The sequence below is a fragment of the Gobio gobio genome (genome assembly GCF_949357685.1).
Source record: "Gobio gobio genome assembly, chromosome: 16".
NCBI lineage: Eukaryota > Metazoa > Chordata > Actinopteri > Cypriniformes > Gobionidae > Gobio > Gobio gobio.
In genome coordinates, this window is record NC_137109.1 from 3,766,275 (window position 1) to 3,791,263 (window position 24,989).

Genomic DNA, 24,989 nt, shown 5'->3' on the forward strand with positions numbered 1-24,989 from the left:
GCTGATGTGGCGCTGATGCGGTGCTGATGCGGCGCTGATGTGGCGCTGATGTGGCGCTGATGTGGCGCTGATGTGGCGCTGATGTGGCGCTGATGTGGCGCTGATGTGGCGCTGATGTGGCGCTGATGTGGCGCTGATGCGGCGCTGATGCGGCGCTGATGTGGCGCTGATGTGGCGCTGATGCGGTGCTGATGTGGCGCTGATGCGGTGCTGATGTGGCGCTGATGTGGCGCTGATGTGGCGCTGATGTGGCGCTGATGCGGTGCTGATGTGGCGCTGATGTGGCGCTGATGTGGCGCTGATGTGGCGCTGATGTGGCGCTGATGCGGTGCTGATGTGGCGCTGATGTGGTGCTGATGTGGCGCTGATGTGGCGCTGATGTGGCGCTGATGTGGCGCTGATGTGGCGCTGATGTGGCGCTGATGCGGTGCTGATGCGGCGCTGATGTGGCGCTGATGTGGCGCTGATGCGGTGCTGATGTGGCGCTGATGTGGTGCTGATGTGGCGCTGATGTGGCGCTGATGTGGCGCTGATGTGGCGCTGATGTGGCGCTGATGCGGCGCTGATGCGACGCTGATGCGGCGCTGATGTGGCGCTGATGTGGCGCTGATGTGGCGCTGATGTGGCGCTGATGCGGTGCTGATGTGGCGCTGATGTGGCGCTGATGTGGCGCTGATGCGGTGCTGATGTGGCGCTGATGCGGTGCTGATGCGCTCATGTGGCCAGAGGGAGGCGCTGCCAATAACACACCTAAAGCTGCCAGTCAGCGCTCAGGGTGTTTTATACTGGGCACGTTTACTGCAGTCCGAGCGTTGGTCTGGTTTCACACTTTCAACTTGAACCCTGGGAAATCACGGGAAATGATGCGCTCAATGTTAATCATTGTCTGTCCATCATTTTGCGTGACCATAAAGAAAAATGCCATGTCAATATTGAAAATGTTTGCATCTTAAACCATGAGGGCAGGCCAGTGTATTTCATATCGCAATGTGCAAACTTTGCGCAAGAGTTATGCCGGTGAGGGTCTTAAACGCCAGTCAATTATTCAAAGTGATAGTAAAAAACGAACCGTTTATCTGACGCTGCATTACGGGCGCATATTCTATTAGAGATGAACAGAGGTTAATCAAATGAATTTTTTAATATTTCACTAGTGGCCTTTTGTGGGAAAAAAAATATATTTTTTGTGAATCGAGAAGTATTTAGTGTTAAAAAAAAAGTTGTTTTTGAAATGACTAGCTGGATGTCGGTTGCGTTGATGCGCTATGAAATATTGTGGGCTTATGAATTGTAGTAGGCCTAGCTAATATTAATTTAATAATAAAAGTAGCCTAATCATAATAATAATTGAATATGCTTCCGTGCATGTCCACTGCTCCTCTGTGAAGGGCTAAAGGGCTTCCACAGGTACGACATCAAAGCAATTCATGTTTAAATATCCGACTGAACTTCAAACTTCCAGCGATGTCTGTGAAAAAGTGATGTGTGCTTGAGAAGCTCAAACCTCTGTTTGCCGCTGTGCGCTCAATCCATTGTTGGGGTAACAGCTTAGGACCCAGGACCAGTAGTAAAAAATGAAGACCAGGAGTCAGATTAATTAAAGAAAAATTTTACTGAAGAATAGTTTGCAGTTTCATCAGCAGAAGCCAGCTCAAGAGGAGTTCGTAGGCCGCGCTCCCTCTAACAGTCTCCCCGCCTCCGTCTAACGTACATACAATTTTCTGAACAGTTATACTGTTTTCAAGGTCTAGACACGTCATTACTGCCATGTGGAATGATTCTGATTCGTTCTAACAACATGCAATGTAAGCAACTTTCCACACGTAGACAGATAGGAGCATATATCACTAAAAATGCGTAGACTCCGTGTCGCCCAGGCCCAGATTAGTCCCCAGTGACCTCGGAGGTCATAGAAAAGACGCCTCCAAGTCTAGAATCGTCTGCCGAAAGGACCTTTCCAATACTGGATCTGCACAGAATCATGAGACGCACACACAAAGCTTCACAGAATAACAGTTTCCATCAAGGTCGGGACATCTTAACTAACTATCAACAAAGCTTCTCCAAAACATGCTGATACTACATTTAGTACAGAAGTGACTTTATTCTATAAAGAAAGAAAAGTATCAGAGAAGTACATTTCTCCCCAAAAGAGTCACATAGCTGTTACATGGATGACCCCGGGGGTCACCTCAGTAAGACATATAGTTAACACATGCTGATCTCTTCTCACTTCAAACACCAAGGACATTTGCCTGTCAGCACGTCTTGACACAGACATCAGAGCAGCTCCTGAATAATCTGGATTCAAAAGCACAGAGCAACTAAAACACTACAATATCCAAAATCACTCCTTGAATATAGAGAACTGATTTATCAAATGTAGGGAATGGTTATAACTTGATTATCATTCATTCTTATTTTAATATTGAACATAAAATCATTCTTGAAGGATATGTGTCTGATGAAGAGACAAGTGATGTTTGGCTTGACCCTTGACCCTTCACCATTATTTTATTTTAAGCTGTCAGTAATCTGGGGGGCCGGACATGTAAATTAAGGGCCTCATGGCCATGTCCCTGGTGTGAAATGCCTGGGAATTAAAAATTTTTCCGATCTCTTATATTTGTACTGTTTTTCTGAGGGTTTAGTCAATTCATTTCTTGATTGCCGTTTTGACAGTTTCCACCTGGGCATTTTAGTCATATTTGCTAATTCTCTTTAATGTATTTGCCCTGTTTTGATCAAATTTCCTGAGATTTTTTTGTTTGTTTGTCATCAACATTTTTTGGCGCTCTCCAACACACGACGGGACCCCTGTAGAGGGACAGATGTCCACCCAACATAGCTTTACCTGTCTCTCAGGGTTGCCAGGTTTTCACAACAAAACCCGCTAATCGCTACTCAAAACTAGCCCAAAACAAGCCCAATTGCTTTTCAGGGGGGCTTCTCCAGTAAAAATCGCATTTGGGGGGTAAAATATGTTTTTTTTTTTGGCAGGGTTGCCTACTAAAATCACATAATTGGGGTCGCTTTAACCCACGGACATGAAAAACAGCCCGCGGCAACAGTTTTCTGCGGGAAAACCGCAGACTTGGCAACACTACTCTCTCTATTTATATGTGTGTAGCCTTTACATGCGTGCATGCGGGGGAGGAGATGCGATTTTCAAATAAAAATCGAATAATTCCCAGCGATCATCGAATATTGTTTTTGCTTGAAATGCCCATCCCTAATCCAAAGCTTTTTGACCATCTCAATGCGCCAACAAAATCGACGAAGAGCACGCCAAATTGGACACATGGCTAGATCTCAGCAACGCTTTAGCGTATTCAGACCAAACTTGGTACATGTCATCAAAAGCATGACCTGAGGCTACATGTTGCATTTTGGCACAGCGCCACCTACTGGTCAGGAGATATGAACATTTACATTTTTGCTTATAACTAATTATAAAACTGGTCCCATATTGACTATTGTGGGTGTCGGCCATTTTGAATTTGGCCCTAAAATGCTGCATTTTAAGGATCATGCCCTGAAGGTGCTCAAAAAGTTGAGACAGCGCCACCTTGTGTTCAAAAGTAATGAAATTTCCAAAAATGCCTATTCTAATGAAACTGGTCTGATAGATTCTCTGGGTCATGTCGAGAACAATGAAACCAATTATATTTGGTTGAACCTGCTGTCCGCCATTTTGAATTTCTTTGAAAGCCTACTTTTTCTAACTCCTCCTAGACCGTTGGTCCAATTTTCACCAAAATTGTCTCAGATCATCTTCAGACCAAGCCAACAAAAATGATCAAAAGCTTTCCGATAAACTAAACCGTTCTCGAGTAACACGCAAACTAATCCGACGAAGAGTATGGCACATTGGACGCATGGCTGTATCTCCACAATGCTTTAGCATATTCAGAAACCAAAACTTGGTACATGTCATCACAATCATAACCCGAGGCTACATGCAGTGTTTCAGCACAGCGCCACCTACTGGTCAGGAGATATGAACAGTTTTACTTTTTCAGCTCATAACTAATTAACGCTTTGGCCAAAAAACATACAAGTGGTCTGTCCTGATTCAGTGCACCATGCCAAGTTGAATGACACCCATTTTTCCATATTGACTATCGTGGCCATTTTGAATTTTGTGCTAAAATGCAGTATTTTAAGAACGCATTAGCGCATCGTTACGAAACTCTGTATGTGTCATGAGGATCATGCCCTAAAGGCACTCAAAGTTTAGAGACAGTGCCACCTTGTGATCAAAAGTTATGATATTTACAAAAGTGCTAATAACTTCCATGGGTCATTCTGAGAGCAATGAAACCAATTATATTTGCTTGAACTTGCTGTCGGCCATTTTGATTTTCTTTGAAAACCTCCTTTTCCGCACTCCTCCTAGACCGTTGGTCTGATTTTCACCAAAATTGTCTCAGATCATCTTCAGACCAAGCCAACAAAAATTTATCAAAAGCTTTCCGATAAACAAAACCGTTCTCGAGAAAACACGCAAACGAATTTGACGAAGAACACGCCAAATTGGACGCATGGCTATATCTCCGCAATGCTTTAGCTTATTTAGACCAATTTTGGTACATGTCATCACAATCATAACCTGCGGCTACATGCAGCGTTTCAGCACAGCGCCACCTACTGGTCACGAGATATGCAAAATTGACTCTTGCTCATAGCGTATCATTATGTATCATGTATGTTTGCATGTCACATTGTTTGTGTTTTTGTGCTTGGCCCTGATAATGGCTTCTTGCAGTTATATTTATTGTTTGTTGTTGTTGTTTTGCCAGGCTCTTATGATGATCTCCGTTCGCCCTCAGCTTGTTTGGTTGTCGGAAAGGTTGTGAAAGGAGGAACCGGCATCTTCGATCTGAAGCAGCCGTTACACCGGGACTGAAGAGTTCAGCTGCTGCTGAGTTACTAATGCACACCACAATGACAAACACTGTGTTTTTGTCTGTATCAACAATAAATGTTTTTTTCTGTTTTGACTTCCTGTCATTTGATTATTTTGTTGTTATCATCACCATCATAATTTATTCTGCCGTCACAACACAACTATACCAGACGGCTGAAAGGACACACTGATACGTGTTTAAAAATATCAACTAAACAATTACAATTTCAACTATTGCATTTGCAGAAAGCACATATTTTGTGATCCAAATGAGCCAAGAATGCAAAATAATGAGCCTAATTAATTAGGGATAATAAAAGTCCATTTATAAACCTGCGAAGTTGTAATTACTGTATACAGTGTATTCAGTTTCTGATTATGAAAATATTAAATGCAATCACATTTATCATGTTATATTTATTTAGTTATAATTAATTTTGCAATGTGTTATGATGGTATCTGTTGGCAATGGTTACCATTTACTATTTTTAGTGTGATTTTTTTTAATACATTTTATATTAAAAACCAGTTTAGACATAACAGTAAGTTTAAAGATCATGATTATTAATTATCATAAAAATATATGACACCCACAACAATTAAAAAACTTTAAAATAATGTTAATTTAAAGAAGAGCAGTGAGTTTTAAATGACATTTTGACCACTGAAGTTGAAAATGTACCCGGTTTACCAATCTTGTGTAACACATGCATAACAATTACTGCAACAAAATATATTTATTTTACTTATTTACTAAATTAGAAGTAAATAATTGAAAAATCTATCAATATGCAACAAAAAAAAAACTAACAAGTACGCTTAAGGCCAAACAAAATGTTTATATGTATGCTTGTATATCATCATATTTCCAATTAATTCCTGTAAATTCCTGTTAAGTTTCCAAATTAGAATATAACAACTAGATTATACTGATTAAATGAAATTCTAAACATGTATAACGCTTTTATGATACTGTTAAAATAAAGAATAAAATACATAAATGCTTAATGTGATTTCTCAGAATAATACCTGGTTCGTGAATGAATGAATCTTTGAAATAAAGAATCGGTTCGCGATTCGGTGAATGCAGTTCACTCGCACTGATTCGTATGGAAAGGTGGATAGATAAATCGAGTATTTATTTATTTTACATATTTACTAAATTAGAAGTAATTAATTGGAAAATATATCAATATGCAAAAAAAAACCAACATGTCCGCTTATGACCAAACAAAACGTTTATATTAATGCGTGATACAGTTTACATACATTTCCCCCAAATGTCCAATTAATTTGCATAAATTCCTGTTAAGTTTCCAAATTGGAATATTTTTGACCACGGAAAGGTCAAAAATATTATATTTTAAATTCCCACGTAAAGTTTCTGGAAACTTTCCGCCCCTTTGCATTTGCAACCCTACTAACAATTGAATTGTACTAATCAAATAAAACCCTAAACATGTACAAAGCTTTTATAATAATGTTAAAATCTAAATGAGACATAAATAAAGAATAAAAGACATAAAAACTTGCGTGATTCCTCCGAAGTTCGTGAACGAATGAATCTTTTACCGAGTCGGTTCGCGATTTGGTCTGAATCATTCGGACAGTTCACTCGCAATAATTCGATTGATAAATTTAGTATTTACTTCAAATCTATTGAAACACAACCTTCAAAAATATAGGCACATCTTTATACGTGTTGGGTAGTTTATGCTCTGGTATAGAAACATATATATGTGGATTTCTAAAAAAGCCAATAACAACACATTGTGTCACGAGGTGCCTGTTACATTTCTCAGCGCTTTGTCAACACAAGCCAATCAAGTCGTTAGTGATTATCGAGAAGATTGTACATATCTATTTTGTTAGACGCCGTGCGCGCGCCCCCTGCCGGAGGACCGTTGGTTTCACCCAGAGCCATATAGAGAGAGAGTTGCGACAACTCCATAGACTCCAATGGAACGGTTTTTTTTACAGCAATGGCGGCTCGCGGAGACTCTCAATAGTTCCCGGAAGTAGCAGCCGCGCCATAGAGAACAGCAGAACAGACCGTTTGTGATGCACTTTTAAAAGGTAAGACGTTTAATCAGTAAGATTTTAAATGATCAGCACATTTTAATCAAAATAACTTGTACATTAAAGCCTGCTTGTGTAGATTATTCATCATTAAAAAAATATATATTTTAAAAACAACATCGCTGTAACTACATACTCATGCTACATACACAAGTCGATGTGTAATAAAATTATTGAAAATCAATGCATTTATTGACTATTAATTACCAAAAAGCGCAGTTCTGTCACTGTGACTATCAATTTGAATTGCCCGTCAAAGCACTTCCTGGAACTATTCGAGGTCTACATGAATCACGTGACTATCAAGCGTTTTGAACTTCCGTTGTCGCAACTCTCTCTCTCTATGGCTCTGGTTTCACCTTCCGCTCTGGAGGAGCAGTATCCCGTCATGCACCGGTGTTTGAGCGGCACGGCATCTCAACGTGTTCTGACTCAGGACATGCAGCGCCCTGGTCAATAAAAGAGAAATCCCGAGCTCTGTGTGGATCTTGACCCCGTGGATGATCTGATCCTCCTCCAGCTGTCTCTGAGAAGCGGAATCGCGTCGGTTCGAGCGACATGTCTCTGGTTTGTGCGAGTAAGTGAGTCTGTTTCTGTTAGCATGAGTGACTAGCGCTGTTAGCCATTGTTGTGTGTCAGCGCAAACTTTGTGTTTTGAGAAACTATAACTGCAAACTATGCGGGATATGAAGGTCGCTGTGTGTCTGAAGCCTGAGGGAACTTTATAGCTCGGTAAATAAACAACATGGACGCCGGGTTCATTTGATTAAAGTGGAACTAGTTTGTCCTGTGGCGGAAGGAAACTTGCTTTGAATGGATCCAGACGCTACACTTTATTTTAATGTGTTTTTGATACATATAAGCGCTGAATAATATGTATTCAGGGTGATTAGGACACGTTTGACCATTGAGATGAGCTGGGGTGGATAGTGTCCCCTGAATTCGCCCTTACTTTTAGGGTTAGTTCCATATTATGATGCACAATGTATAGTATCACCTAACAAGGACAGGGTAAAATAAAGTCTGAACTGATTTCTAATGTGTGTTGTTCTCGCCCCAGTCTCAAACGAGGTGCCGGAGCACCCCTGTGTGTCTCCTGTGTCCAACCAAGTGTTCGAGAGGCGTCTGATCGAGAAGTACATCGCAGAGAATGGAGCTGACCCCATCAACGGTCAGCCGCTGTCTGAGGAGCAGCTCATCGACATCAAGGGTACGGTGGCCCGGATGGACACACTCACTCCACCGGACACTCCACGGCTGGGTGTTTTCCCATGATGCACCTGTGCTCCTAAGATGAAGAATTTACGAGCGTATTTAGAAACTTTAGGGGCACATTTCAGGGCTCAGATTTTTTGAAGGGGCAAGTGAAAGAGAATTGAACTTGCCTGACCGGACAAGCTGATTAAAACGTCAAAAAATCACCAAAATGCAACAATTCTGCATTCATTTAGTGTAATTGGTGATCGATAGTAAATAATAATGTATAATGAACTGACGGTAACAAGGTTGAGCTGTTGAGGCTCGCACAGCCTCTCGAGGAGAAATCACAACAAATGAGCGCCGCTCATACAAAGAAACTCGGTTAACATGCACGGTTAAAATTACAAATTGTGGAGTTTTTATATTTATAACATATGATAGAGTTAAGCAACATCACAGAACCAAGAGTGCTGTTTTCCTGAATACCATCACGACTGAAAATGACACTGATTTCATATGACAGCTCCATAAACCATTATTTAACATTAAGTCACTTACATTTTAGATGCAATGTGGACTGTTTTTGTTCTATTTCAGCAGCGAAAATAGTTCCAAACAAATATCACAGCAGAACCACATCTCACAGCATCAGTGTGTGTTAGTGAATGATTCAGCGTTTTACATGAATCGGTTGAATCAAAGTTTCAATGAACTATTCGTAAACGACCGCCTAATTCTTGAATGAATCAGCCGTTTGAATGAATCGTTTAAATGAATGACTCAATAACTCACTCATTAAGATGGCCACCTACTGGTGGTTTAGTTTATTTCTTATTCATATATTCAAACATATTTTAAACAATTTCATTACATTATTTAATGCCGTTGTAATTTTTTTAGTTTAAATTATTTAATTTGATTGGTAACAGCCCTATAGTGTCTTGTTCTAACTTAATTTCTAGATCAAAGTAAAAAAAAAAAAATGAAAGCTTACGTTAGTGACAGATTTACTTGTTCAAAGGACAAGCACGTGAACCGGTTTAATGTCGAGCCCTGCATTTATATAGGTCACCTTGGAGCTCAACACCAGTCCTGCGTCTCACGGGTATATTTGGGGCAATTGTATGGGTCAAAATGATAAATTTTTCTTTTATTCCCAAAATCATTAGGATATTAAGATCATGTTCTATGAACATATTTAGTAAATATATCACAAATGTATTATTAGTAGTAATATGCATTGCTAAGGACTTCATTTGCACACTTTAAAGGAGATTTTCTCAATATTTAGATGTTTTTGCACCCTCAGATTCCAGATTTGCCAAATATTGTCCTGTCCTAAGAAACTTCACATAAATGGAAAGTGCATTTATTCATGATTTATGATGTATAAGTTCACAAAATTGAGCCGTATGACTGGTTTTGTGCTCCAGGGACACATATATAAAACACACGGGAACATATTTTGCCAATAATAACGATTTCTTCTGTGAAATCGCCTGTGTCAGTCTCCTACACTGTTGGCCTGCGTCATCATCACACGTGAACAGCGTCGGCCAATGGTGAGCCGGCGTTCTGGCGTAAGAGTTGCACTGTATTTACTACGTTAACAGTGCAGGAGACGGACACTGATGAGAAGATAAGGTTGAATAAAGTCGTTGTTTTTGTTTGTTTTTACGCACTAAAGGATTCTCGTGGCTTCACAACATTAAGGCTGAACCACTGGAGTCACTTGGACTATTTTAACATTCTTTACTGGCTTTCTGGGCCTTGAAAATGTTCATTAAAGGATTAGTTCACTTTTAAATAAACTTTTGCTGATCATTTACTCTCCCCCATGTCATCCAAGATGTCCATGTCTTTCCTTCTGCAGGCAAAATGAAGGTTTTTGATGAAAACATTCCAGGATTGTTCTCCATATAATGGACTTCAATGGGCTCCAAACGGTTCAAATGACAGTTTCAGTGCAGCTTCAAAGGGCTTTAAACGACACCAGATGATGAATAAGGGTCTGATCTAGACAAACCATCAGTTTCTGAGAGAAACCCAGCAGTATTTATGCTATTATTTTACCTCTTATCAGACGAGCATGATCATCTCTGAGCTCCGACATAACTTCCGCTAAGTGAGGTCAAAATACGAGCGCGGTCATGGATATATCAATCATAGATGCCTCATTCGACTGATCCGTGCAGGCGCTAATGAGGCATCTACGTATACATCTATGGACCTTGAACCGTTTGGAGCCCATTGAAGTCCATTATATGGAGAACAATCCTGGAATGTTTTCATCAAAAACCTTAATTTCTTTTCGACTGCAGAAAGAAAGACATCTTGGATGACATGGGGGAGAGTAAATGATCAGCAAAAGTTTATTTAAAAGTGAACTAATCCTTTAAATTGCTGTCTATGTTCCCAAGCTGTTTTAGGCACTTGGATCCACAACCATTTGAGACGCATTTGTCTATAGAAGTGCTGTAATTTGGCTCGACTGGTGGAAGTTTCCCGTGTTGCACCGAGGGCAGACCCGACTAATCGATAAGCCCTGCTCATATGGACATGATTTGAATATGCGCTCTGTACTTTCAGTGTCTCACCCCATCCGACCGAAGGCTCCCTCTGCCACGAGCATTCCTGCCATCCTCAAGTCTCTGCAGGACGAGTGGGTGAGTTCTCTGACCCGGCCGACCACATGAGTGTGTGTGTGTGTGTGTGTGTGTGTGTGTGTGTGTGTGTGTGTGTGTGTGTGTGTGTGTGAGTGTGTGTGTGTGTGTGTGTGTCCAGCGCTGAGTCTCCTCTCTTCCAGGACGCCGTGATGCTGCACAGCTTCACCCTGAGGCAGCAGCTGCAGACCACCCGTCAGGAGCTGTCCCATGCGCTCTACCAGCACGATGCGGCCTGCAGGGTCATCGCCCGCCTCACCAAAGAGGTCACCGCTGCCAGAGAGGGTGAGAGTGTGCCCGCGCGCCCGCTGGAGGTCCTCGGCGCAGGCCTGCCCGCACTCACCTGTTCTGTGTTCTGCTTGCAGCTCTGGCGACGCTCAAACCTCAGGCCGGACTGGTCGCTCCACAGGCCGCTCCTGCTTCCCAGCCTGCAGCTGTGGTCAGTCTTTACCACCAGTTCACACATGAGCTAGTGCTGGGAGAAATCGCCATGAGACAATTGTTCATATCAGTCGATAGCGATCATTATCACAATAAATGTCAAATCTTTATTTCTTTCAAGTTGAAAGTAGGGCTGGGTATCGATTCAGATGTTCCGATTCTCGATTTCAACTCAATGAATATAGATTTAATTCTAATAGCCTACTATATTTATAAAAAAAGAACAGTGAACATGAGTTTTCAAGTGGATAATTAAAGAGAAATGAAGAGCCACAAACATGTCTATTAAACTCTTTTTATTTTAGGTACACTTGGGTAGGCCTACATTAAAACAGAACCCATCTCTGTATTTCAAATGCATACAGTTATGTTAAATACAATTTTGTTTTTATGGATATTTTGATACACTTATTCTAAAACATAAATAGGATATTGGATGATTTTCAGCAATTTTCAGTAAAGGACAAGCATTTCTTGCGATTTAGCCGACCGTCATTCAGACTCTGTCCTTTTTAATGGAGGCTTTTTCCTCCAGGGGCGTCTGAGCTTTGATTCGAGCCCCGGATGATGCATTATATTTCATCACTATCTCTGTTATTTGCGTGCCTTCCTTAGATGCTATTGCCATTCGATTTTATCTTAACGACAAGCCTATATGTGATACCGGGCAGGATCGACTGGAAACCCCCGGGGGGAAAAAAACGATTCTTGGCCTTGAGAATCGATTTTGAATCGACTACATTTAAAAAAAAAACTATTAATCGAGAATTTTTTTTGCCCAGTCCTAGTTTAAAGGCAGATTTTTGCTCCTACATCCCTTTACAATGCGAGTAAATCGCTCGCATATGCGACTAAATGTCTATCGTTAGCCATTAGCTAATACATTCTTAGCCTCTAGCACACACACATTGGTGAGTAAAACCTAAGTGCAAGTTTAGTATAGATATACTTCACTCGCTGACCGCTCATGAGCATGAGTTGCAATCTTGTATTCGAATATTTGGGCTCATAAAAAACGAATATTTGTTTATTTAATTGATGTTATTTTGAGAAAATTAGACGTTTTTTTAATTTTTATTCATCAAGCTGTCGTCACCGTTTCTGAACAAACTTATGATTAGGTAATACACATTAAGCTTATGTTATATATCTTAAGGTTTTCATTCAGTTCAAAACATTAAACAAAAAATATAGGCCTAAAGCACATAAGCATTATAAGCTCAAGCAGCGCGAGCGGAAAAACACTAATAAAGCAGAGCACGCCAGTTATCGTGCAGAAGCTACATATACACTCGAGTCAGAATATGTTATCGTGTTTATAGTTTCACATTATAATGTTGAGAAAAACAATATGTGGATGATGATGATATTCTCGGGTGAGAAAACGAGCCCCGCTGACAGATGTTGCAGAGACAGATAACGGTGTTAAGTGAAGTTTCTAACAGCACTAAGTTTTGTCGAGGGTTTAACAACAGAAAACTTAAAGGAAGCATTTGTCTCGATCATTTTGCTATCATATCGGTTATCTCGCTCTCACTCGGTGAACATCTGCTCTTACCTGCACTCATGAACGCAGTGATGGACAGCTGTCCTCATTCAACTGCTGTTTGGATTTGATGTGATTTCTCAAACTCAGTTACATCAATTCATTTTATCAGAAGTAACTCCATTTTGTACGCTTATGTTCATCGCTTATGTTCATCTAAGTAATTCCAAACATCGTGAGGCAGTCGACAACATAATGTGATCAAAATACACTTCACTTATAAACACGCTCCACAGCGCCACCCAGTGGAGTTAGTTATAACTGCGAGTTTTAGAGGGATTTATCATGGATTCACTGCATTTACAAAGCAAAATTCGAATAGTATTTTTATTTTTCGGATATTAATTACAGATCGACTATTCGTGCACACCCCTAGTTCACACATGAGTTAGTGCTGGGTGGCATGGCCAAAGAAATTGGCATGATACAATTGTTCAAATCAGTCGATAGCGATAATTATCGTTTATACATTTAACACTAAATGTCAAATCAGTATTTCTTTCAAGTTTAAAGGCAGATTTTTGCTCCTACATCCCTCTACAATGCGAGTAAATCACTCGCATATGCGACTAAATGTCTATCGTTAGCCATTAGCCAATACATTCTTAGCCTATAGCACACACATTGACGAGTAAAACCTAAGTACAAGTTTAGCACAGATATACTTCTCTTGAGCGTGTGTTGCGATATGTAGTTCAGCTCAGTATGTTGTTGTGTTTGTGTTGATAGGGCGCTGGCGGAGAGGCCATGGAGGTCAGTGAACAGGTTGGCATGACTCCGGAGATCATACAGAAGGTGCGTGGAAACACCAGCGTTGTGTGTGTGTGTGTGTGTGTGTGTGTGTGTGTGGTCACATGATGTCAAACTGATCTTCTCTCTTTACAGCTCCAAGACAAGGCCACCGTCCTGACCACGGAGAGAAAGAAGGTGTGTGATCTGAACTGTGGTGCTTTTCTATCACTGTGGTGGTGTTGTGTGTCCTTGTGGTGGTGTTGTGTGTCCTTGACCTTTGTTGTGTGTGTGTTTCAGAGAGGAAAGACCGTGCCGGAGGAGCTGGTCAGAGCAGAAGATCTCAGCAAGTATCGCCAAGGGGCGTCCCATGCTGTGAGTACTGTCCTGTATACTCATCTGAGGTTTATAATGGAGAATTCAGCGCTGAATATCACTGCTTCTGACTGGATCTCCCAGCGCTGTTTTGCAAGGTCATGTTAGCTTAGCAACATGCTAACAAGCATTTTGTTTCCCCCCCCAGGGCCTTCACAGTGCCAGTGTACCAGGAATCCTCTGTCTGGATCTCTGCCCTTCAGACACCAACAAAGTCCTCACCGGTACGATTACACCATAACACCAGCGGTCTCATTTATAACCGCAAAACAGGCCCTGAAAGAGGCGGACGCTACTTCTGACGCATGAGTTGTGATTTATAAAAACAAACTTGACGGGAAAATTTGCGCACATGGACGCAAACTCTGACCCATGCGTACAAACTTAGAGTGAGAGAAAAAATGAAGAACAACTTAAAATGTTTTCATTTTGATATAAACATTTACATTAATATTTCCAGTTTCAGTGCACTGAAATTACTTAGTCATACTCAGAATTTAAACAGAAATTATATTAATTTTTGAACATGTTGACTTTTGATCAGTTTTCCTGTAACACACTTTTTTAATTACAGCTAGGATTAAATATAGGCTAATTCCTCTTTAAACTAAACTGTAGATCTCATGTTATGACAAAATATGTTTTAGTGAGAATGATGATCAGTGATGCACACTTCGATATCACACACACTTCAGGATTCGGTGGTCGAACGGTCCATTATCCAGTTTGAATATGTCCAATGATAATCTGTACACTCTGTGTCTGTGCAGCTGTGGTTGTAAAGACATCTTCACAAAATTATGAAAAATACCACTGTATTTGAAGGAGACAACTTGAAGAAAAAAATTACGATTTGCACGTTTCCTTTTTTTAAAATACTTTGTCAGTGACGCTCTGAGTCAGATGATTGTAATATTTACACCGCAATAAATAAGTTGGCCTATCTGTTTAAATTAAAATAGCCTAAACATCCTATGTTCACATTATCAGCAAAACTGCATGAATTTGAGTGGAAGGGTTTAAAATGAACAAAATATTTTGAATTAAAATAACATTTGGCCCGTGGAAATGAATGAATAAACTTTATTGTATTTTATACAATTTTGTTTTTATGGATGTTTTGATATATTTATTCTAAAACATAAAAAGGATATTGGATGATTGTCAGCAATGTATTGTGTAAGGCACAAATGGCATTTATAGTTCGCATCTAACATTTTTCAATGTATTTTACCTTTGACAGTGTTAAACACGGTGTCAAGTGGATGGTAATATGCATGCAGATGAGGTTATGCAGATGAGGTTATGCAGATGAGGTTATGCATAGTAAAACTAGGCGTTGTAAGCTTCATAAATGGTGATTTCAGGGTGGAGATGCACATACACACAATCTTCTGCTGGCTGTGATTTATAAAGGGATTTTTGCGCAGGTTCTGGCATACACATGGTTTTATAAATCTGAGTTTTTTTTGTGCGTACGCAAAATCTAGCTTTTGTGTGTACGTACACTTTTAGGATGAGATCTAGGCAAAGTTTTATAAATGAGACCATCAGCGCTGACTGTAGTGTGGCTCTCGCAGGCATGCCTCCACTGACCGCTTCTCTCCTCAGGTGGTGCGGATAAGAATGTGGTGGTGTTCGACCGGCGAGAGGAGCAGATTGTTGCCACCCTCAAAGGACACACTAAAAAGGTGTCGTCGGTCATCTACCACCCGGCTCAGGTAGGCCCGCGCTCCTGCTCTCCACACATGCACTCCTTCACCCTGCTCTCAGGTCTCACCTGTCTCTGCTTGTGCTCCGCCAGTCGGTGGTGTTTTCGGCGTCTCCAGACAGCACCATCCGCGTGTGGTCGGTCACTGGAGGAAACTGTGTGCAGGTCATCAGGGCTCATGAGGCGGGTGTTACCGGCCTCTCTCTGCACGCCACCGGAGACTATCTGCTGAGCTCCTCTGAGGACCAGGTAAGACACACACACACACAGGCACACACACACACACACACTAGGGATGGGCGTTTTTGTCAATTTTTCATTTCGATCATCGATAGGTCTCAAAAACGAGTACTTGGGTACTCGGGGGCGGGGCATGTGCAGGGGGCGGGGCATGTCCGTCATTGAGATAATGAAAACTGTTATGAAAATGGTTGTTGACAAATACAAACGTAACATGAACATATAAAAAATAACTGCTAGATTGTGATGCATAAATGTCTTTGAAAAAGAAACATCTTTATTAAATGACCGTCTCAAATAGCCAAGTCAGTAATATCGAGCATTGCCTTTGAGCTGAAACTGTGAAATAACACCACCCTGCAGAGCTTGCTAGCTGGTTAATAAACTCAACCAAACGCACCTTATATCAGATTAATATGAAGATTAATATGAACCTATTACGACATAAATCAACATAAACGGACGTGAATGCGCACGTGAACTTCAGCGTGCTAGATTTGACAGGCGAAGGGTTTGAAACGGAACATTTTGAACAACGCTGATACACGGACAACGAAAGCACACAGAAACAACATTTTATTAAAATCCTGTTCTCATTATAATGCTTTGACAGATTGACTCTGCATATCATGCACTTCATTGTATTATTCATGATCGAAGTGTTTACAGACATCACTGCGCGTTTTCAAACTCATAACGAAAAACAGCTTTAAATAAACTAGGTCTACTGTTAAAAAATACGAGAACAGTATAGCACTGCTGCATTACTAATGTCAATGATTCTGAGAAAGAAATAGCAAATCTATAAAGAATATCTGTCTCTAAACTATCATGTCGAGCATTAATGCGTTTGAGCTGAAACTGAAGAGAATGAACAGCAGCCGGTATAACGGCAGCGCTTTTCTAGCTTATTAAGCTCAACCAAACGCTTCTTATATTAGATTAATCAGATAGACAACATAAAATTAATCTTACAATGTGATCTGCAGAAAAGGACGCGAATGCGCTCATGAACTTCACGCGCTAGTCTGAGTGTCGCTAGTTTCTCTGTGGATTTCCTTTATCAGCTGATACACGGGAAGCACAGATCATTTACAGCGTTCTAGTTCCATCGTGTTCTCGTTATAATGCTATGACAGATTGGCACATCTTGCACTAACCATTCAATGATCAGTGATTCCAGACATCACTGCAGTGCACGCCTCAGTTTCACTTTATTTCTCCGCGGTCTGGAGACTGTATAACGCTAACCAATCAGACCTCCGGTACCGCGCAAAACGACACCATAACCAATAAAAAAAGAGACAAATATATTTTTTTCAGGGCGATCATCGTTCTCATGATCAGTGATCGCTGTCACGTTCCAGTACTCGATTACTCGACCACTGTTGCCCATCCCTAACACAGACACGCACAGAAAAACACACACAGAAAGATACACACAGACATAGACAGACACAAAAACAGACACACACACACACAGACACGCACAGAAAAACATAGACAGACACAAAAACAGACACACACACACACACACACACACACAAAAAAACACACACACACACACAGAAAAACACAGACAGACAGATACACACACACACACAGACATACAGACAGACACAAAAACACACACACACACACACACACACACACACACACACAGAAAAACACACACACACACACACACACACACACACACACACACAGACATACAGACAGACACAAAAACACACACAGAAAAACACACACACAGAAAAAAACAGACAGGCAGATACACACACACACACACAGAAAAACACAGACAGGCAGATACACACACACACACAGAAAAACACAGACAGACAGATACACACACACACAGACATACAAACAGACACAAAAACACACACAGAAAAACACACACACAGAAAAAAACAGACAGGCAGATACACAGACATACAGACAGGCAGATACACACACACAGACATACAGACAGACACAAAAACACACACAGAAAAACACACACACAGAAAAAAACAGACAGGCAGATACACACACACACACACACAAACACACAGAAAAACAGAGGCTTATGGGTGAGGAACAGTTCACAAGCAGCGTGTCTCTTGAAGTGGTTTGGTGGTTCAGTTTCACTTCCCCTGTGAAATGAACGAAAGCATTGTTTGTTTGTGTCTGTCGGAGTGTAATGCATCTCTCGTGTGTGTGTGTGTGTGTGTGTGTGTTGTAGTATTGGGCCTTCTCTGATGTCCAGACCGGACGTGTCCTGACTAAAGTCACCGATGAGACCGCTGGATGTGGTATGTATTCCTCTCTCTGTGTGTCAGATATTGTGTTGGTAATGTAAAATATTCACCACATTATTTATACATTTGGGAACTGAACTATATTAATTTAAGTGGGATGATTTAACATATAGTTTCATTGACATTAGAGCCTGAATTTTTTTTGGGAAAATGGGAAAGTCACACAAAGGGGGAATCATGTCATTTTGATAGACTTAAAAAAAAAAAACATATTATAATCATCCCATATGCATAATTAGGCTATTCCTGAATCGCCACTTTTCTTTCCTCGGATCCGTCACGTTATGAGAAGGAGCGTGAGTTCGTTTAAAATCGGTTGGATGTTTTAATTGACTTAAAAAGACATGCAAGTGATACATTTTTGTGACTGTTGCACTTATCACTGATTTGCTGATCTGATAGTGTGGATTCATTAACTCATCTAACACATGCCATAGTAAGGATATTTTTTGTGGGAATTTTCTCTATTATAAGCACCAAACCTGCAGGAATGAGTCAAATTAAACACAACCTGCAATCCCTCTCTAAAGTTCAGGCCCTGGACAGTTAAAACCGTTATTGTATTATGAGGGCACTAAGAGGACTGATGTAGTGTAAAACTGAACATCGAGCTCACTTTGAATCAGTGTTAGTTAGGGTTGGGTATCGTTTGGGTTTTTTTCGATTCCGGTGCCAAACCGATACTTTTAAAACGGTTCCGGTGCCTAAACGGTGCCTGAACCGATACTTTTTTTTTTTTAAAAGGCCACAAAACGAGGTGGATGACATTAAATGGCTTTATTTATTTATTTTTTATTTAAATTGAACCATTTATTAAAAGTTTAATGTATACTTAAATGTATGAATATAAATAAATACAAAACACAATTTACTTATTTACAAATTATAATTGACTTATTTACAAATTCACAGTAAAACCTAAGCCACCTAACCCAACTACAACAAGCCTAATATAACTCTTAATTACAATAATAACAGCAGTCGTCTGTATTCTTGGTATGCTACTAACCAGCTTCGAGTATTCTCTGTATATTTCTCTGGCTAAATATTTTAGAACGCATCGTCTTAATGTTTCCATGGTGACGCGTCATGTTTCTCACATGACACACAGCAGCCGCAATAGCACTGACAGCTCAGCTGTATCGGGTTTATTTCGTTTTTTCTTTTTATTCAAAATATTCACAAACTTCTTAACTGTGTCACGAACTATCTGATGTTCAAATGTGTGAGTGAATGTGTGTTAGTTGATCTATAAAGCGCAATGGGCGGCGCCATGTTAGTTTGTGCCTCAGAATCGGATCTGTCGGATTTAACCACAGTCTATGGATTTAACGTTACAACACTTGAGTTCATTCTCGTCTCACGAAATACATGAAAGTAAGTGACCAGTGAACTGGAGGAAGAATATAGTAAACGCTATAGTTACTATATAATGTGCATTTATCTGATGTGAATAAAACATGTAACGTTAGTCAAATAATAATCGTCTGAAAGGATTGTCATAGCCGCTTTCATAGACATCAGTGTGTGCTTTTTGCTAGTAGCCTAACGTTACGTATGAGCATTTAAATGTCTGAAACCTGGAATAAACATGATGTGGTTGAAAACACTGAATAGTTGTCATGAGTTGTGATTTGACGAGCGCTGAGCGTCTGTCTCGGGCTCAGCCAAAGCGCGAAAGCACGTTTGAATTTTGGCACCGAAATGAGGAACCGAAATCTGCGTTCTGATTCGGTCCGGTACATACCGGTTATATAAGTACCGGTGCCATATTGGAACCGGATTTCGGTACCCAACCCTAGTGTTAGTTTTATGTCCTGCATCAGATGTTTTGAATCTTAGCCACAATGGCTTGAAATGAGCCAATGAATATGTACACCATCTTCAATAGGCTGAAAAACATATTGCACAGCCGTTAAATGTGATTGTGTTTCCCGCTCTTTTCTTCCAGCTCTGACCTGTGCTCAGTTTCATCCTGACGGTCTGATTTTCGGCACTGGCACGGCGGATTCTCAGATCAAGATCTGGGACCTGAAGGAGCGGACCAATGTGGCCAACTTCCCCGGGCATTCAGGTCCTGTGACGGCCATCGCCTTCTCTGAGAACGGATACTATCTGGCCACTGGTAGGTCATGTGACCGGGAATGATGGACTGATGTCATTTCTACAGCACTTCATACAGTACAGATTCTTCCAAAGCAGCTTCACCGTAATGAACAGTGTTAATGCTGTAAAACCTGTCCGTTCTCAATCTAATTGAGTTTCAGCTTATAGTGCCGTTATTCAGTTCAGTGTTGATTCAGATGTAGAGAAGCTGACATCATCAGCTCCTGACTGTTAAAGTGTTGTTTGACCTGTAGGTGCTCAGGACAGTTCACTGAAGCTGTGGGATTTGAGGAAGCTGAAGAACTTCAAGACAATCACTTTGGACAACAATTATGAGGTCTTGTATAACCCACCGCTGCCAGTGCCGATGTTTGACTGTGAGTTATGGTGAAAGCCTGGCTAATGTTCCTGTGTGTCGTGCTCCTGCAGGTGAAGTCTCTGGTGTTTGACCAGAGTGGAACATATCTGGCGGTCGGCGGGTCGGACATCAGGGTCTACATCTGCAAACAGTGGTCCGAGGTGCTCAACTTCTCTGGTGAGTCCAGCAAAACAACTCTCGTCTTAGTCCTGTGTCAAATGTGCTTTTTGGTTTCTTTTTAGTTATCATATGTAGTCAGCAGAGTCAAGTTTAAGTCGACTAAATGCCTTGCGGTTTAGTGTAGTTTTTGTCAATGGAAACTTTCACATTTACACTGCAGGTCTTGATGCACAATTCCGATTTGGTGACACTATCCGATTTTCTTGACGACCCGCTTCTCTTTTAAAAGCGAGCCGTATCCGATATTTGCATTCGCACTACACACCGGCGAGATGTTCAGACCCGGAAAAGGAAGTAAAATGGCGCAATACGCAATGGATGCAGACGACTGATTATTCAGTGTTTTGTTGTCTGCACTATCTTTAAAGGTCAGGAAAACATTGCTCTCGTCTTCATCGCACCATCAGTGTCATGTGATCGCAGTTCGTGTCCAGCTGAGATGATGTCATTTGCCTCCGCCCCTTTTTCAGTGACGTACGACTCGAGTTTACTGGGGAATATCCGATTTGACCGCTTGCATTGCAGACACAAGTGCACAGATTTATTACCACATGTGAGTGAGGCCTGAATCTGATTGGAGGATATCGGAATTCATGCAGTTTTTCCCGTGCTTACATGTCCACATGTCACATCCGATCTGTGCCACATGAGCGGGAAAAATCTGAATTGGGTCACTTGAACCTTGCAGTGTAAATGGGGCTTGGTCACATGTTTGTCACGCTGCATTGATATTCCTGATTATTTTGCTCCATTATAAACACAACGATTGTCTTTTGAGTATCATCAGAATGGTTGCACTTTCACAGATAAGCACAAATCAAGAGAATGTCGACCCACATGCATTACATCTAGTTAAATGATTATTATAGGATATTTATCATATAGGCCTAATGGAAAAAGAAACTTCTTTAAACATTTAAAACAGTGAAATTCCACATTAATGTTGTTCTATTAAAACAACAGCAAAAGACGTTGTATCATCACACAGAGGTTGTGTAAGTGCAGTTCTTCAGCAAACACAAGCGTAAAGCATGAGGATCTTGGTTTTGACACGATCGACCCAGGTTCGAAACCATCTTCTGCCGAGCATGCTCTCCTCTTTTCCCATCACACATCACATCGGAAAGGCATTTACTTTCAATAAAAATTAAGAAACCGTTCTAAAATTGGAAATAAAGTGCCTAAAGAAATTATATTTACTAATAATAAAAGCATTGATTGGGAGGGGTCGGTGTAGGGAGGGCTATTATTGTCCCATTAAGTCCATTTCATAATTTTAATAAATATAATCTTTGAAATTACTTTGAAATGTAATTTTTTTTTTTATATATATATATATATATATAATTTTTTTTTTTTTTTTTTTTTTTTTTAAAAACAATAGTGTTTTGTGTCTCTTAATGTGTGGTGATCGCTGTAGCGCCTCAGTTAAAGCTGCTCGTGAACCCATCATCTCTTCCTTCTAGTTCATTGAGAAGCATAAAATAAACATGAAGGAACACTAAAAGAAATGTTTCAACTGCGGAAAGACGTCAGCACACACCGTTTTTCAAGTTCAAATCCACAGACGTTAATCTCCTAACTCTCCTGACTGCTTTGTCGGACAAACCGGCCGATTCTGCGATGTGATTGGTCAGATCGCCTGTCAATCAAACTCACAAAGGGTGAATTAGTGTAAATATCATCTAGCAACACAATTTTGGTCAGTTCTTATTTTTTAAACTACATTTTAGTCGTTTTTTTTTTTTTTTTGTCAACGATATTGCATGACGGTGTAGTCACAGTTATCGTTTATTAGGACTTCTTGGTTTATGGAAAGAGATTTTTCGTGATATTTTCTGTGTGTGACGTGAGGTTTGTGGTAGCGTTGAGCTGATGTGTGTGTCGTCTCTTGTAGATCACTCTGGTCTGGTGACTGGCGTGGCTTTCGGTGAGCATGCTCAGTTCTTGGCTTCCACCGGCATGGACAGAAGTCTGAAATTCTACAGCCTGTAATGGAAACGGGAGCGCTCCGGACAGATGTGCTCATTTCCCCACAGCAAACACACCCTCAGTGAGAAATCGTGCATGTGTATACACAGATATACATCCACTGTCATTGTAGTGATGATTCCTCTGATATCTACAGCCTGACATCAGTAACTCTTCTCCATTATTGCTTCAAGAGCTCTTGTTTTCCTGTCCTCTTTTAAGCTTTGGTTTTAGGCTGGCAAACTCTGTTAGTGTCCCATGACTTCTTTTTTTTTTTTTTTATCCTTTTGTGGACAATAACAACAACTGTGACATAGATTCCAATAAAGTCTAAATTGTTTTTATCTGTTGTTCTAGTGTGATTTTCATGTCTGTTGAAGGTGCTTCAAGAACTGATCCGCAGTTTTGATCTAATGAAGAGCAAAGGAAGCGCTTCATGATGATTGACAGAAATATGTACGCTTCAGATAGATTGGCAGTATTTTGATGTATTTGCAGTGGAGGCTAGATGAATATAGTACATCAGTTCTTGCCGGTGTAGATTTCTGACCTAACAACTAAAACTATCTAACTAACTAAAACTAGGATCTGGGAAGAGGTACAGCGCCGTCCAGTCCGGGCCCTCACACTTCCCTTGATGTTCTACAAAAAAGACGGAATAATGAGTATATCGCACTGCCTTCGCTCCACACGGGCATCAATGAGCCTCGGCCGCCCATGGAGGTTCTTCCTCTGAGCACTTTTGATAGAGACTGACCACTGCAGAGCGGGAACAGCCCACAAGAGCTGCAGTTTTGGAGATGCTCTGACCCAGTCTCTAGCCGTCACAATCTGGCCCTTGTCAAACTCTCAAATCCTCACGCTTGCCCATTTCTCCTGCTTCTAACACAACAACTCTGAGGACTACATGTTCACTTGCTGCCTAATATATCCCACCCACTAACCGAGATCATCAGTGTTACTCACTTCACCGGTCAGTGTATGTTTATATTTGCTGGGTAACCCATTGAAGAGTTGCCAGTCTAAATGTTGTTGTACAATGGCAGTACTGTTGTGAATAATCCAGCAGGGGGAGCTCTTCTCCTCTGGCTTCAAGATCATCCTCTATGATAATTCATCTATTAGTCCATGTGTGTTCAGACTCAGTCCTGCAGAGTTCATCTCCAACCCCAGTTACACACACACACACACACACACACACCTAGCTAATCCAGCTCTTCAGCAGACTAGACACTTCCAGACCGGTCAATAAACACTGAGTCTGGACACCCCTGGGGCCTGTACCATGATGGTAGTTTAACAAACTCAGGGTTACAGGATTAGTTTCGAGTTGACCAAACCAATCTATTCAGGCTTTGTTGGTCCCATGAGGCTGATCATCAGCTTTCTCTGTCAACTCAGGCTCTGATCCTAAGTTTAGGAGCTGTAACATCAGCAGTGAACAGCCAATCACACGCTGTGGATCAGTCAAACTGAGATTCACTTCTCTCTCAATGATTGAAAATATTAAAAATTTAAACAAATTTACTCAGGAAGAAGAAAAGAGATGTCTATGAAAGTGGACAACTTTAAAAATAATCGTACTTAGTCAGTGCAAGTAAAAGTTGTGAAGTTAGTTTAGTTGATAAACAGAGAGAATTGAACATTTAAACTCACATGTAGTCATTTTATAGCTTTATTTATTGATTTTAAAGCTTATTTTTATGACCTTTATATAGGCTATTTATATTAATTTTGTGCCTATTAATGATTGATTAACTAAAATTATACATGTGCAATTGATTATGGGTATAATAATTACTTAAATGATATCTAAGTCATTCAAAATGATTATAATAAATAAGCTTTCTTAAAAGCCAGACACTTTAGTCTTTAAAAACCATTTGCTATGTAGTGACCTTTAATTTGGAGTAGAAACAGGGGGCGTGGCTTCATTGCATCAGAGGCGTGTCACTTTGCTCACAGCTGATTGGTCCAATTTCAGTTTGAGATCTCATATCCAGAACATAACCTGTCCTGGAGCAGGTTAGCCGTGGAGCATAAGTTACTATGGAGATAAACACTGCTGAAAGCCAAACCACTTTAATGGTACCTTAAACCCAGGATTAGTACAAACTAAGCTTAAACATATCTGGCTAGCCAGCTAAACCGGCTTCATGGTATAGGCCCCTGATCTAG

At 40.7% G+C, this 24,989-nt stretch overlaps 2 protein-coding genes across 2 annotated transcripts in view; both read left to right on the plus strand.

Moving 5' to 3' along the window:
- polr1a (RNA polymerase I subunit A) overlaps positions 1-5,004 on the plus strand; it is a 62,664-nt gene extending 57,660 nt beyond the window's left edge. The window contains exon 34 of the mRNA XM_079838933.1: positions 4,803-5,004. Coding sequence (XP_079695059.1) covers positions 4,803-4,909 — 107 coding nt within the window. The 3' untranslated portion in view covers positions 4,910-5,004. The remainder of the gene's footprint in view (positions 1-4,802) is intronic.
- A 2,364-nt stretch (positions 5,005-7,368) lies between these two features.
- prpf19 (pre-mRNA processing factor 19) lies at positions 7,369-23,161 on the plus strand. Its single transcript, XM_079838646.1, has 16 exons — positions 7,369-7,565; positions 8,049-8,198; positions 10,778-10,854; positions 10,995-11,136; positions 11,217-11,290; positions 13,568-13,633; positions 13,724-13,765; positions 13,868-13,942; positions 14,091-14,166; positions 15,554-15,663; positions 15,747-15,902; positions 18,121-18,190; positions 20,148-20,321; positions 20,557-20,639; positions 20,732-20,837; positions 22,738-23,161. Exons 1-16 carry the CDS (start codon positions 7,547-7,549, stop codon positions 22,833-22,835), a joined length of 1,518 nt encoding a protein of 505 aa, XP_079694772.1. The 5' UTR covers positions 7,369-7,546; the 3' UTR covers positions 22,836-23,161.
- Positions 23,162-24,989: the final 1,828 nt, after the last annotated feature.